This window comes from Theobroma cacao, chromosome 9 (assembly GCF_053813885.1).
Source record: "Theobroma cacao isolate CCN51 chromosome 9, ASM5381388v1, whole genome shotgun sequence".
Taxonomy (NCBI): domain Eukaryota; kingdom Viridiplantae; phylum Streptophyta; class Magnoliopsida; order Malvales; family Malvaceae; genus Theobroma; species Theobroma cacao.
The window spans coordinates 19,593,697-19,604,297 of record NC_142647.1 but is presented as its reverse complement, the minus strand read 5'-3'; the positions used below and the strand labels follow the sequence as shown (position 1 = coordinate 19,604,297).

At 36.5% G+C, this 10,601-nt stretch overlaps 1 protein-coding gene across 1 annotated transcript; it reads right to left on the bottom strand.

Moving 5' to 3' along the window:
- Positions 1 to 398: 398 nt before the first annotated feature.
- On the bottom strand, positions 399 to 7,952 carry LOC18589484 (auxin response factor 19-like). The gene is made up of 14 exons (XM_007014469.3): positions 7,427 to 7,952; positions 6,940 to 7,061; positions 6,035 to 6,133; positions 5,840 to 5,896; positions 5,478 to 5,633; positions 5,315 to 5,399; positions 5,089 to 5,179; positions 4,727 to 4,891; positions 4,478 to 4,600; positions 4,086 to 4,161; positions 3,833 to 3,971; positions 1,571 to 3,420; positions 1,203 to 1,393; positions 399 to 1,022 (listed from the first exon to the last, which is right to left on the bottom strand). The coding sequence occupies exons 1-14, from the start codon at positions 7,488 to 7,490 to the stop codon at positions 887 to 889; spliced, it is 3,354 nt and encodes a 1,117-aa protein (XP_007014531.3). The 5' UTR covers positions 7,491 to 7,952; the 3' UTR covers positions 399 to 886.
- Between the last annotated feature and the right edge of the window lie 2,649 nt (positions 7,953 to 10,601).

Sequence of the window (10,601 nt, the reverse complement as noted above, 5' to 3'; positions counted from 1 at the left end):
CATCTATAAACTCATATTTCAATAAAAACTTTTTCCTTTTAAATACTTTTTTTTAGTTGTTCTTTTAAGTTATATTTTTATAATTTTTTTAAAAAAAAGTATGTATTTTACAAATTATTTCTTGTTTTCAAATATAACATATCAAAATAAAAGACTTACATTAAAAAAACAAGATAATACAGCATTGCTTTGCATAAAATCAATTGTTTCCTCTAATTGTAGATATGCAAAAACTCATCTGCAAATTACTTTTTTTGTTTTTTGTAGGTGAGATACCTATATTCATTTCTTTCCATTGTTCATATTCCAGAAATCATGATACTCCCACCTTCCTTGATTCATCCAAGCCAGCAGAATCCCACAATGAAATTGAGAGCACACTTTTTCCCATTTGACAATTGAAGAGCAAATCTACAAATTTTATACACTCTGAAACTAAAACATACAATACATGATTTTCCTTTCTACAAAAGACTAGAAGTGCACCTGAGGAAAATATCAAATGCCAATTCAAAAGAGAATAAACTGGAAATTCACTTTAACAACAGAATCAATCTATTAGCCAGTTTAAAGCATATATCAAATTGGATTTTTCAAAAAGCCTAACTGTCTCTTCCAAACTTTCAGAGTGGAGAGGCTTGATCTATCCGGCTGACAGTTTCCTTCACTTTTGCTTCTATCTGTTCTTTTCTAGCATCACGTCTGCCAAAATTATCACAGCTATCTTACTGCAGAAGGATGATTCTCTTGACTTTTTCTCCTTCCGCAAACTGGCAAATTATCAAAGGAAAAAGAAACAACCAATATTTGGAGAGCTATGAACAGAATACTACAAACAGTAGAAGCCCACAACAACTGAAAATCATTAGCTTGTTGCTAGACTAGTTTATGTGTTCCCATTGTCAGAGCTGCTACAGGCTTGATTAGGAAGGACAGAGTTCCCAAAATCTCCATCCAAACTCATCTGCTGGACTTCCTGAGGAGAGAGGATCTTGATGCATCGGACACAGTTGACAAACTCCCTGAAATGGAACAGACATAAAAACTGTTAAGACAAGGACTAACAACATTGAAAATCACAGGATCCAACAATTCCCGAATGTTACAAATGTTTTTTATCTCCTATGGCTCAGATCTTGCTCTTGGGACAAACAATGAAAACAAGAGATGGGAAGAGCTCAAGATGAGATAAAATCACTTACTCCCAAGGGTCATCTCCTACTAGTAGAACATCTTTCTCATGATCCACATAGACTAGTTTCCAGCCTATTCTCCCCCGGTCCTCCAGCTGCCCTTCTATGCCAAACCTACGAGCCAGATCTTGTTTGAGCTCATCATAACCTGAATAACGGGTTATATCAATTGATCTCCCAACAGCTCCGCGTTTGTACACCTTAAAAAGGTAAATAGGTAAATTAGAACCCTTGACCATGAGATGAAAGAAAAAGGATTTGCCCTGTGTGCATGTGGTGAGTGCAAACACACTTTATGTGGATTAGGGTAAAAAAGGTGTAGGGATCGCAGCTAAAGAGATTCACTCAATATGATTGTTAAGTTCAGAACAACAAACCTTGGTATATGTTCGCATTCTCTGAAATTGTGGTGGTGGGGCCCATGCACCCCGGTTTAAAAAGCTGCTATCATTAATAGTGGAATCAATGGAGTTAAATGTCATATCTGGAACTCCAAATGACTGGGACACCATTGAGGATGAAAGCTCTTGCTGAGCATCTTTGGGGTTTTCATAGCTAGTGAGCATTCCTCCTGAAGAGAGGTTATTTGAAAAATCTTTCCCCAGCCCCATCATGCCCTTGGTCAACAAAGAGTCAGAATTCATGGGCATCCCAATTTGGCCATCCATATTGGGGCCATATGAACTATTATTCCTAGGATCTGCCTGATCTTCCCCATCTTGACTTGTGTCTCTCAACAACAATGTTTGAGGATTGTAAGTCAATGAGTTGTTTTGCTGCAAATTGACATCATTATGAGAAAGGCAGACTGAAGTTGTAGAAGACGATGTGTCCAAATAATCTGCCTGTGCAGTAGCACCATTGATGTAGGTTTGTGGGGCAAAAAGGCCTTGATTTTGACTCTTGGAGATATTAAACGAGGGTTTGACGTCAGACTTCTGCTGAAGTTCTTTTATTAAATTTGCATTAGAGGACATGGTTTCCAAGGCATTAGGATTCAAGACCGTGGCAGCAGACTGAGCCATGTCTTCCCCTAATCCTGTACTTCTATGGACCCTGCTGTTTATCATTGGTTGAAGAACATTTGGACAGTTTGTTGATGGTGAAGTCGAACAAGATGGATTGTCATCGGTGACCACAGACTGTGCAGCTACAGCAGCACCTGTCATTACACTGCTAACAGCTGTGAAGAGATGATTCGCTGTTGGGGCTGGAGAGTGACCCACATGACCAGGAATTTCAGGCAGCATTCCATGTTGCTGTTGCTGTTGCTGAAGCTTTGACTGCAAAGGTGGCTGATCGAACCGAACATTTGCATGGCTGTTATGTTTTGACGTCTGCTGGGAGACAACATTAGACTGAGGTGGCAAAATAGGTGTCATTGGAGGCAACTCTAATACTTGGCTAGTTGTCACAGACCTAGAGAAGCTCTGAGACGCATCTAACACTTGCCTTTGTTGTTCTTGTGTTTGGGCAAGTTGGGCAGGCTGCTGCAGCACTGACTGCTGTGCCAAAAGTGACTGCTGTTGCTGCTGAAGTTTCTGCAACAGCTGAAACTGAATTTGGTTGTCAGGCATTTGTAAATGCTGGTTAACTGGATCAGGCAGCGGACATTGCATTACATTTTGCTGTTGATTTGGGCCCATAAGATGTTGCTGTTGCTGTTGCTGCTGCTGCTGCTGCAGGTTTTGTGGAAGACTTCTAGGGAGTTGATGTGTTTGAATAGATGATTGTTGCTGATGAAGGATATTGTTACTTTGGACAAGGGTTTGAGGCTGCAGAACTTGAGCCTGAACTTGACTAGAGGGAAGAGTCTGAGCAATCAAATTTTGCCTTGATTGCTGAGTCATGTCACTCAGCTGTTGTGGCTGCATAATAGATCCCAATGGGTTCATTGTGGATGGTAATTTTGGAAGCTGATCAAGCTGCTGTACCTGCTGCGGTAGCCTCTGAGTATTGAACTGCAAGTTGTTGGGCTGGGGCATTTGTGGTGCTGACAAACCCATTTGGCGGGAAAGATCTGCTCCGGCAAAGTTTTGCATAACAGACCCAGACAGAGACTGCATGAAATTTGGCTGCATTGAGTTTGCCAGCATAGAGTTTTGCTGCATATTCATCCACTGGACCAAGCTAAGTCCTGGAGCCTGGGATTCCTTCATGCATATATCATCACCAAGCCAAGGCATTGACCTCTTGAATAGATTATCTAAGTCAGAGGATTCATCATCTGGGGAATTGATAGGCAAATGGTTAAACCATGTCAATCCGTGAAGGACAAGAATGTTTAAGAATTCAATCATCAGCATAGCACATTGACACAATTTGCTATTGAATAGACCAAATAGATTAAAATCAAAAATATCAATCAACATAGAAAAAAAGTGGGAATTCAACCCTAAAACCTGCCTCACATCACTCAATGTACTCATTGCATAATAGCATTCAGAAGATGCCATTTATTCCCATTCATTGCAACTCTATGGCAGGCCTAGTGTGTTCCATAAGACAAAATGGCATACAAACAAAAAGGTTACTGCAGAGAAACAAACTGTCTACATGACAACTAAGGCACTTTTCATGCAGAAAACAGAAAATTATTAGGCAATAATAGAGGCTACATAGTACATAGGATCTGCTACCTGGAATTCCAGGTTGTCTAGGTCGCTTTGATCTGAAGAATGGAGGGGGACAAATGAAAAATGGAGCTGTTACTGGTTCAATCTCCCAAATAGAGACTCGATTACGTCTTTCCCCAGCAGTTGACTCATCCCAACCAACCTATTTAATAGAATGAGCTGGTTAAAAGACGTCTACATCGTTGACAAGAAACTTCTCATATTGCTATAATTTAATTTAAAACAAAAATTAAAAAGAAGAAGCCAGCATTGCTACCTGCAAATTACGCCATTGTGAGTTTTTCCATCTTACAGGATCAAGATCACTGACTCCTGTAATTGTACCCATATACCTGAAGGGAAGAAAGATTATTTTATTTTCCACCAATATTCATGGTAATAGCCAAATCAAATGTTCTGATCCAAGAAAGCAATTCAACTTCTTAATGCTCATGTCACACTGAATTCAGGTGTATAATTGCTAAGTTCTATAAGGCACACAGCAATTTAAGTGCTAAACCATCTGTACCTTCCAAATTTTTAGTCATTCTGTTTGAGTCTCACAACAGCAGAGCCATAATTAACATCTACTTTTATAACCCAATATTTTGGTACTTCGGATATATTAATCAATATTCAAAAATGAACAAAGACTTGAAATGCAGCTACCTTCTTGTTCCTGACTCTTCAGTTTCAAACATCATTCGAAAGCGCATACCAGGTGATATTTGATTGTTGTACACAGCTTTGTAGTACTTCGCTAAAGGAATTACAAATTCAGATGGACTAGCCCTAAACAAACAAAGATTATTTTAGAATGAATACTTTACAGAAAAGAAAATTTCTTACCATATAAAGTAATCAACTGTTTTACTGTTGATCAACTTATTTAAAAGTCAGAAAAGGAATTTTATGAACCTTGGATTATAGAACACAGTAAAGGGGCTATTGTTTGCTGCTGCATGAGCAGCTGCAGCAAGGATGCCAATATGCATGCTATCACTAGACAACACCGATGATGATAGATTGGTAGGTTGCCTGTTAGCCCGCCTTATGCCCAAGAGAAGCTGCTGCTTTTCATCTCTGTTCACAAATTTTAAACATCATAAGAGTAATAAAATTGCCAAATTGCCTATGTTTTCTGTATGACGGGTGCAGAAAAACAATAATAATTACACACACAATGTGACAAGGCTTCTGTAAGTATAAGAGACATAAAACATTGTGAAAATCAGTACAAAATACAGATCCCAAAAGGAACATCACTTCATTACCATTACCTAATGAATAAAACTGAGTCACCAGCAAAAAGTCTCTTTCCACTAACAAATAGACTCCATCCTGTTGTAAGCAAGTGACGTTTTGGTTGTCCTGAAATCAAAAACCAGGGCTTGGAATCAGATACATCAAGTATTATTGAGCACAAGTGAAACAATTATTAGTAATTTTGTAATAGAACTTCAAAGATCCTTCTAGAGAAAGTTCAAGGCCACAAAATGAACATACCACGATAGATATGACGGAAGGTCCAGACATTGTCATGCAGATCCCTTGCCACAAGTTCTTGAGCAGGTGGTTGCATTGAGAAATCCTGTCAAAGGAAGCAGGAAAGAGATTAAGCTCCTGAAATTTAAACAACCAACCTTCTAGGTGAAGTAAAACTGCTTACAAGAGGAGGGAAAATTTTTTCAGCAGCACGGCGAGGAACAGAAAAACCTCCATGAGTGCTTGTGTCACTTGCTGTCAACGTTTTACAGAAGAATTCCGGTTGTGGTTTATTTGCCTTAAGAGAAAGATCTGACCTCAATAAAGCCTCTTTATCAAACTGCATAAAAATGTGAATAGGTTCAGTTCTGGTAGCCACTTAACCATGCTGAGGTCACTTATATAATTTTCAAGAAATTTAGATTAGTTTGATGCTGCTATTTCACTTCCAGTTGCTTTCTTAGAAGGCATATTCTATCCCATGGCATATTCAAAATTTTGTAACAAGATATAGATGCTCTTAGACATTAGGGATAAGCTCCTTACAGCAGAAACGGGTTGGAGGGTCATCTGAGCATAGACTTCATCTGTCTCTGGGTCTGCCTGCAAAAGCAAACAAAAGAAAGTTGGCAAAATAAATTAGAAAGCACTAAAAAAGGAAAATAAATAAATAAAAGGTTATCAATGAATGTCTTTGAAAAAGGCAAGGACTGAGAGGCAGAAAGAATTAGGTAGCAATACATGCAACGTGACATTGTGGAGGAGACATAATAGCTTTGAGGGAAGATTTGGGTAGTTTGGGATTTGAGCATCCACATCTTTCTTCATAGATGCTGCGACCTGAGATTGGAAATTTCATTAAGTCAGGATACATGCATAACCGAGATAGAACACGAAAGGTCAAAACAAAGAACACCTCTCATGATCATGTGAATATATCCAAATATAATGACCTTGCATTCCCTGCTTCATTTTTAAAAAGACCACCACTTATTAAAATCCCATTAACACAACACTTGGGAAATTCACAGACTGCAGCTGACAATATCATTGAGGCAAATCAAAGAAAAAATAGAAGAATGAAAGCAAAAGAACAGCTGTCGTAATTTGTAAATGCAAAGTAGGCGGTCGTGTTGATAATGATGACGATAGTAATAGTACTAATACTATTCCTTCGAAACCAACTTGATAGTGCATATTGGGTTTTAAGTTCTAAAAATGCATATACCAGCAACATAACCATTTATTTCATTTCATAAAAGAATTTCTGATGTTACTAGTACTCTATTACATTGGCTGAACATATCCTAATCCAGCGCAAAAAGGTCTTTTCAGCTGCAAAAATTAATATTACCAAGAAAAAGAAAAAACTAGCCGAAAACATTATCTTCTCTTCCCAACCACCCACCACGCGATTGGACACCCAACTACTCGAGGAAAATTCTACCAAGGGCTAAACTCACATGATAATGAAACCCACAACACCGGATAAAACCAATCTTTAGAATTTTCATTTTCAAAGAAAAAAGATAATAGAAACAAAAACAAACAAAAGTTAACAAAGAATCTACTACTCCAGTAAATTATTGAGTAAACCAATCAATGGAAAGAGAACATGAAGAGAAGAGTTCATTCGTTTGATGTACCTGTTCGCTGTGGCCTTGAGGGAAGTAGACAACATGGGTCCCGGCCGCCGGCAAGTTCACCAGCGGCCCAGCACACGCCTGCCATAGCTCCGGGTTGATGCTTTTCTTCTCCGGTGCTCCACCTGCATCACCAAGTGTCAAGCAACCGTCAGACAACTCACTTCCCCCCATTATTCTCTCTTTGCTGATTGTTTCTCCGGGAAAGAAGAACAAACGAGAAAATCTCACACCAAAAAAAAAATTAAATTTATTAAGCGAGAGATGTTGGTTCAATAGAAAAGAGAGAAGCAGAAATAGAGCAAAGCATGCAACTTTAAAATTAGTGATTGATTGATTGAGAGGGATGAGAAAAATGGGACAAAACCGGCGTAAACAATAACGAGGATAGGACAAAAAACAATTGTTAGCTGATCCACCGGTTCGTTCAATGCTTTTTAAGACTAACATAGTGAAAGAAAAAAAAGAAAAGGAAAGAGAAACAGCTGACCTTCAGCAGCACTTGGAGCCGCCACGTTAGCTGCAGCCCCTGCTCCGTTTGCCGGCATCTTCATTGCGTTTTCCCCCCCTTCCAACTTTCAGACAACAAAAATCTAAACTTTTCAGCTCTTCATCCCTGATTTGCTTGAAGAAGACAAGCAAGGGGTTGCTGGTGAGCTCAGCTCAGATCAGCTCGTTTAGCAAGTCAAAACAATCGTAATAGTAAAGATAAAAACTTGATTTCCAGGGTCAGAAAATAGTATCGGCACAAGGCTGACGGATTCCGGAGAAAGAGGCCGGAAAAAGTAGGGAGAGAGAGAAAGTGGCCGATAAGGAAAAAAGCAGCAGAAACAGTGATCTAAAATGTTACAAAAAACATGGGGTTTGAAGACTTTGGAGAGTTGTTAAGTTTCTCAGAGACCAAATGCTGCTATCGTCCCCTACAACACCCAGACATTTCCTTCCCTATGTTGTCCCTTCTTACTTCTCTAAGCTCTCTCTTTCTCTCTCCATCTTTTTCCTTGTGTTTTTTTTTTTTCCCTTGAATTTTTCAGGCTATGCGGTTGACTTCTCAGCCTCAGGGTTAATTATTTTCTTGGGCCACTTTTAAGTGTTAAGAGTAATTAATAGTCATGTTTAATTGTTATTAAGTAGACCTTGTCTGTGATTAACTGCTTGTTAATGGGTTTCTTCTCAATTTTACCCCTTCGATCGTAATCTCAAGCTAATCCTCCAACAAAGCAAAAGCACAGACAAAATCATGTGTTTTATTGACTCAATGCCTCTGACCATCATTGTCACACCCCACTATCATGCTCATCCCCCTGCACCTACGCCCATCCAACACCCCTTCTTTACAAGTTGCATTTTCTAGCACAACTCCAAGTTTCAACGCAATTTTGAGCACCAACAACAGTCTATTTTAGTTTCAACTAGTAAAGATTTACCAAGAAAATAAAAAACATGTAGTAACTAAATTTATTGTTAAATTTTTTTTATAATTGATAGAGAGAAATTCAAAATTTTCTTTCTAAATAGAGGATAATGTACCAACTAATGAGTCAAATGTTCAGATGTAAATTTATAATTAAATTATTTTAAAATTTTTAAATAAAATTTTTTGTTATTAAATAATTATTATTAATCAAAATATTATTTATTATTTTATATAGTGTATATACTGACATGTATCAATAGATAATAACATATCCATATGACATTTTTAACTTGCACGTCAATATCATGTCTTGGATATAAAATGACAAGTGATCTTTTAATTAATAACAATTAATTAACTATTAATCATAAAAATTTATTTAATTTAAAATAAAAATATAAAGATTTGATCAAACGCAATAGAAAAATAAGAATTTATATCACTTTTCTTAACTAATAGTAATTAGTTAACCGTTAATTACAAGAGTTTGTTTAATTTAAAATAAAAATATTGAAATTTTTTAGAATAACTCAAAAACTTTTTTGAATATTATATGACAATTTTATTAATGATATTTAGTAAAATCCTTTTTTATTATTATTTTTGCTCTGATTTTAGCATTCTATGCTCGGTGTGGTTCCAAGTATTTGTTTGATATTCACATCTCCTGTAGTGTTAGTGCCAAAATTGGTAATCACCGGTAAGCTCCAATTATCAGACATCAACTCCCACATTCACGCTCAGATATCCAATTGATTTTATGGGAAAATGCTTCTTTCCCAACTGTTTTAAGTCCCAAATTAGCCTCACAACAAACACGGAATGTCCACCTAAAAGTTGAATTGGATTGTAGTATTGTGCTTTGTGGAATTAGAGGTGTTTAAGAGATCGGATTACTAGATTTAAGGCAACAGAATTTTTATTTTAATTTAATTTTAAAATATATCAACAAATAAGTGTAAAATATTATTTTATAATTTAAAAATAAAATAATACTGAAATGGGATGGATGAGGTGGAGTTGAAGCTTGACTTTAAAAACGAAAACCTAAAAAGTTTTACCTGAATTCAGTTCAGCTCGACTCATCAATACCTATGTATCTTTATGCCAAATATCAGTGCGGAGAAAAATTTTAACCATTTGAAAATGGATTAAATACAGGATTTTAATAGGTAGATTTTATTGCCATTTTAATGTGACAAAGACAAATGGGGAATATAGGAGTAAAGAAAGACCAACCAACCTCGGATGAAGTTATATATCATAGTCAATATTTATATTGCCTTGCCCATCTTCATTTTTATAAAAAAAAAAAAAAAATAGATGGCATTAAACGCTTTTGTTGTAGGTTTTTCTTTTTTCTTTTTCCTTATTCCAAAAACAAAACTATTTATTTGGCAAGCCTATATAAAACCTATTTTCATGTATGGTAATTGAAAGTTAAGGGAAAGAGAAAAAAAAACCTTTTAAATTTTAATTTAAATATCTTAAATTTAAACATTAAAATTGAGATGAAAAATGATTATATCTCATTACTATGTTCCTTAAGAACCAATACATTGTTGTATAAATATGGAAAAATAAATATGAAAACCTAACAATAATTACAAAAAAATAATTGGTTGTTACATCTCATTTTCGGGACATGACTAGCTTATGGCCCTATGTAGGTATGACCCACTAGGCACAAGCAAGCCTTTGAATCAACATGTATGGGCTTAACATCCACCATATTCCTACAACATTTATACGTATAATATATTTACAAACAATGAGTACCATGACACAATTATGAAACTTTTCAACATAAAGTGTGAAATTGCTTTCAGTAAATATCATCATTCATATAATATATAAATTCCGTAGTCCAACACACATCCCGTGCCATTATCATCTATGGTCCTTTCACCATAAGCAATATCATTCATAGGCTCAACACAATAATCCACAATCACAAGTAAACATGAGTATAATTGTCATTTATTTACAACCCAAGTATCAACATGAATGTAAACAGTGTACAACTCAACTTGACACATTATAGAGTGTAACAACATTAGATGGCTGGAAGGAAGACACTATCACACCTACTAAAGAAGAGCTGAGCTACTCCTCCACAAGACGCCAAGAAAACGAGCTATTGATCTATAAAATAAAAATAAGGAAAACTAATGGATGAGCCACAAAGACTCCGTGAGTGGATGTGAGAAGGGACGAGCCAAAAGAGGGAGTTTTTGCACAAATCATA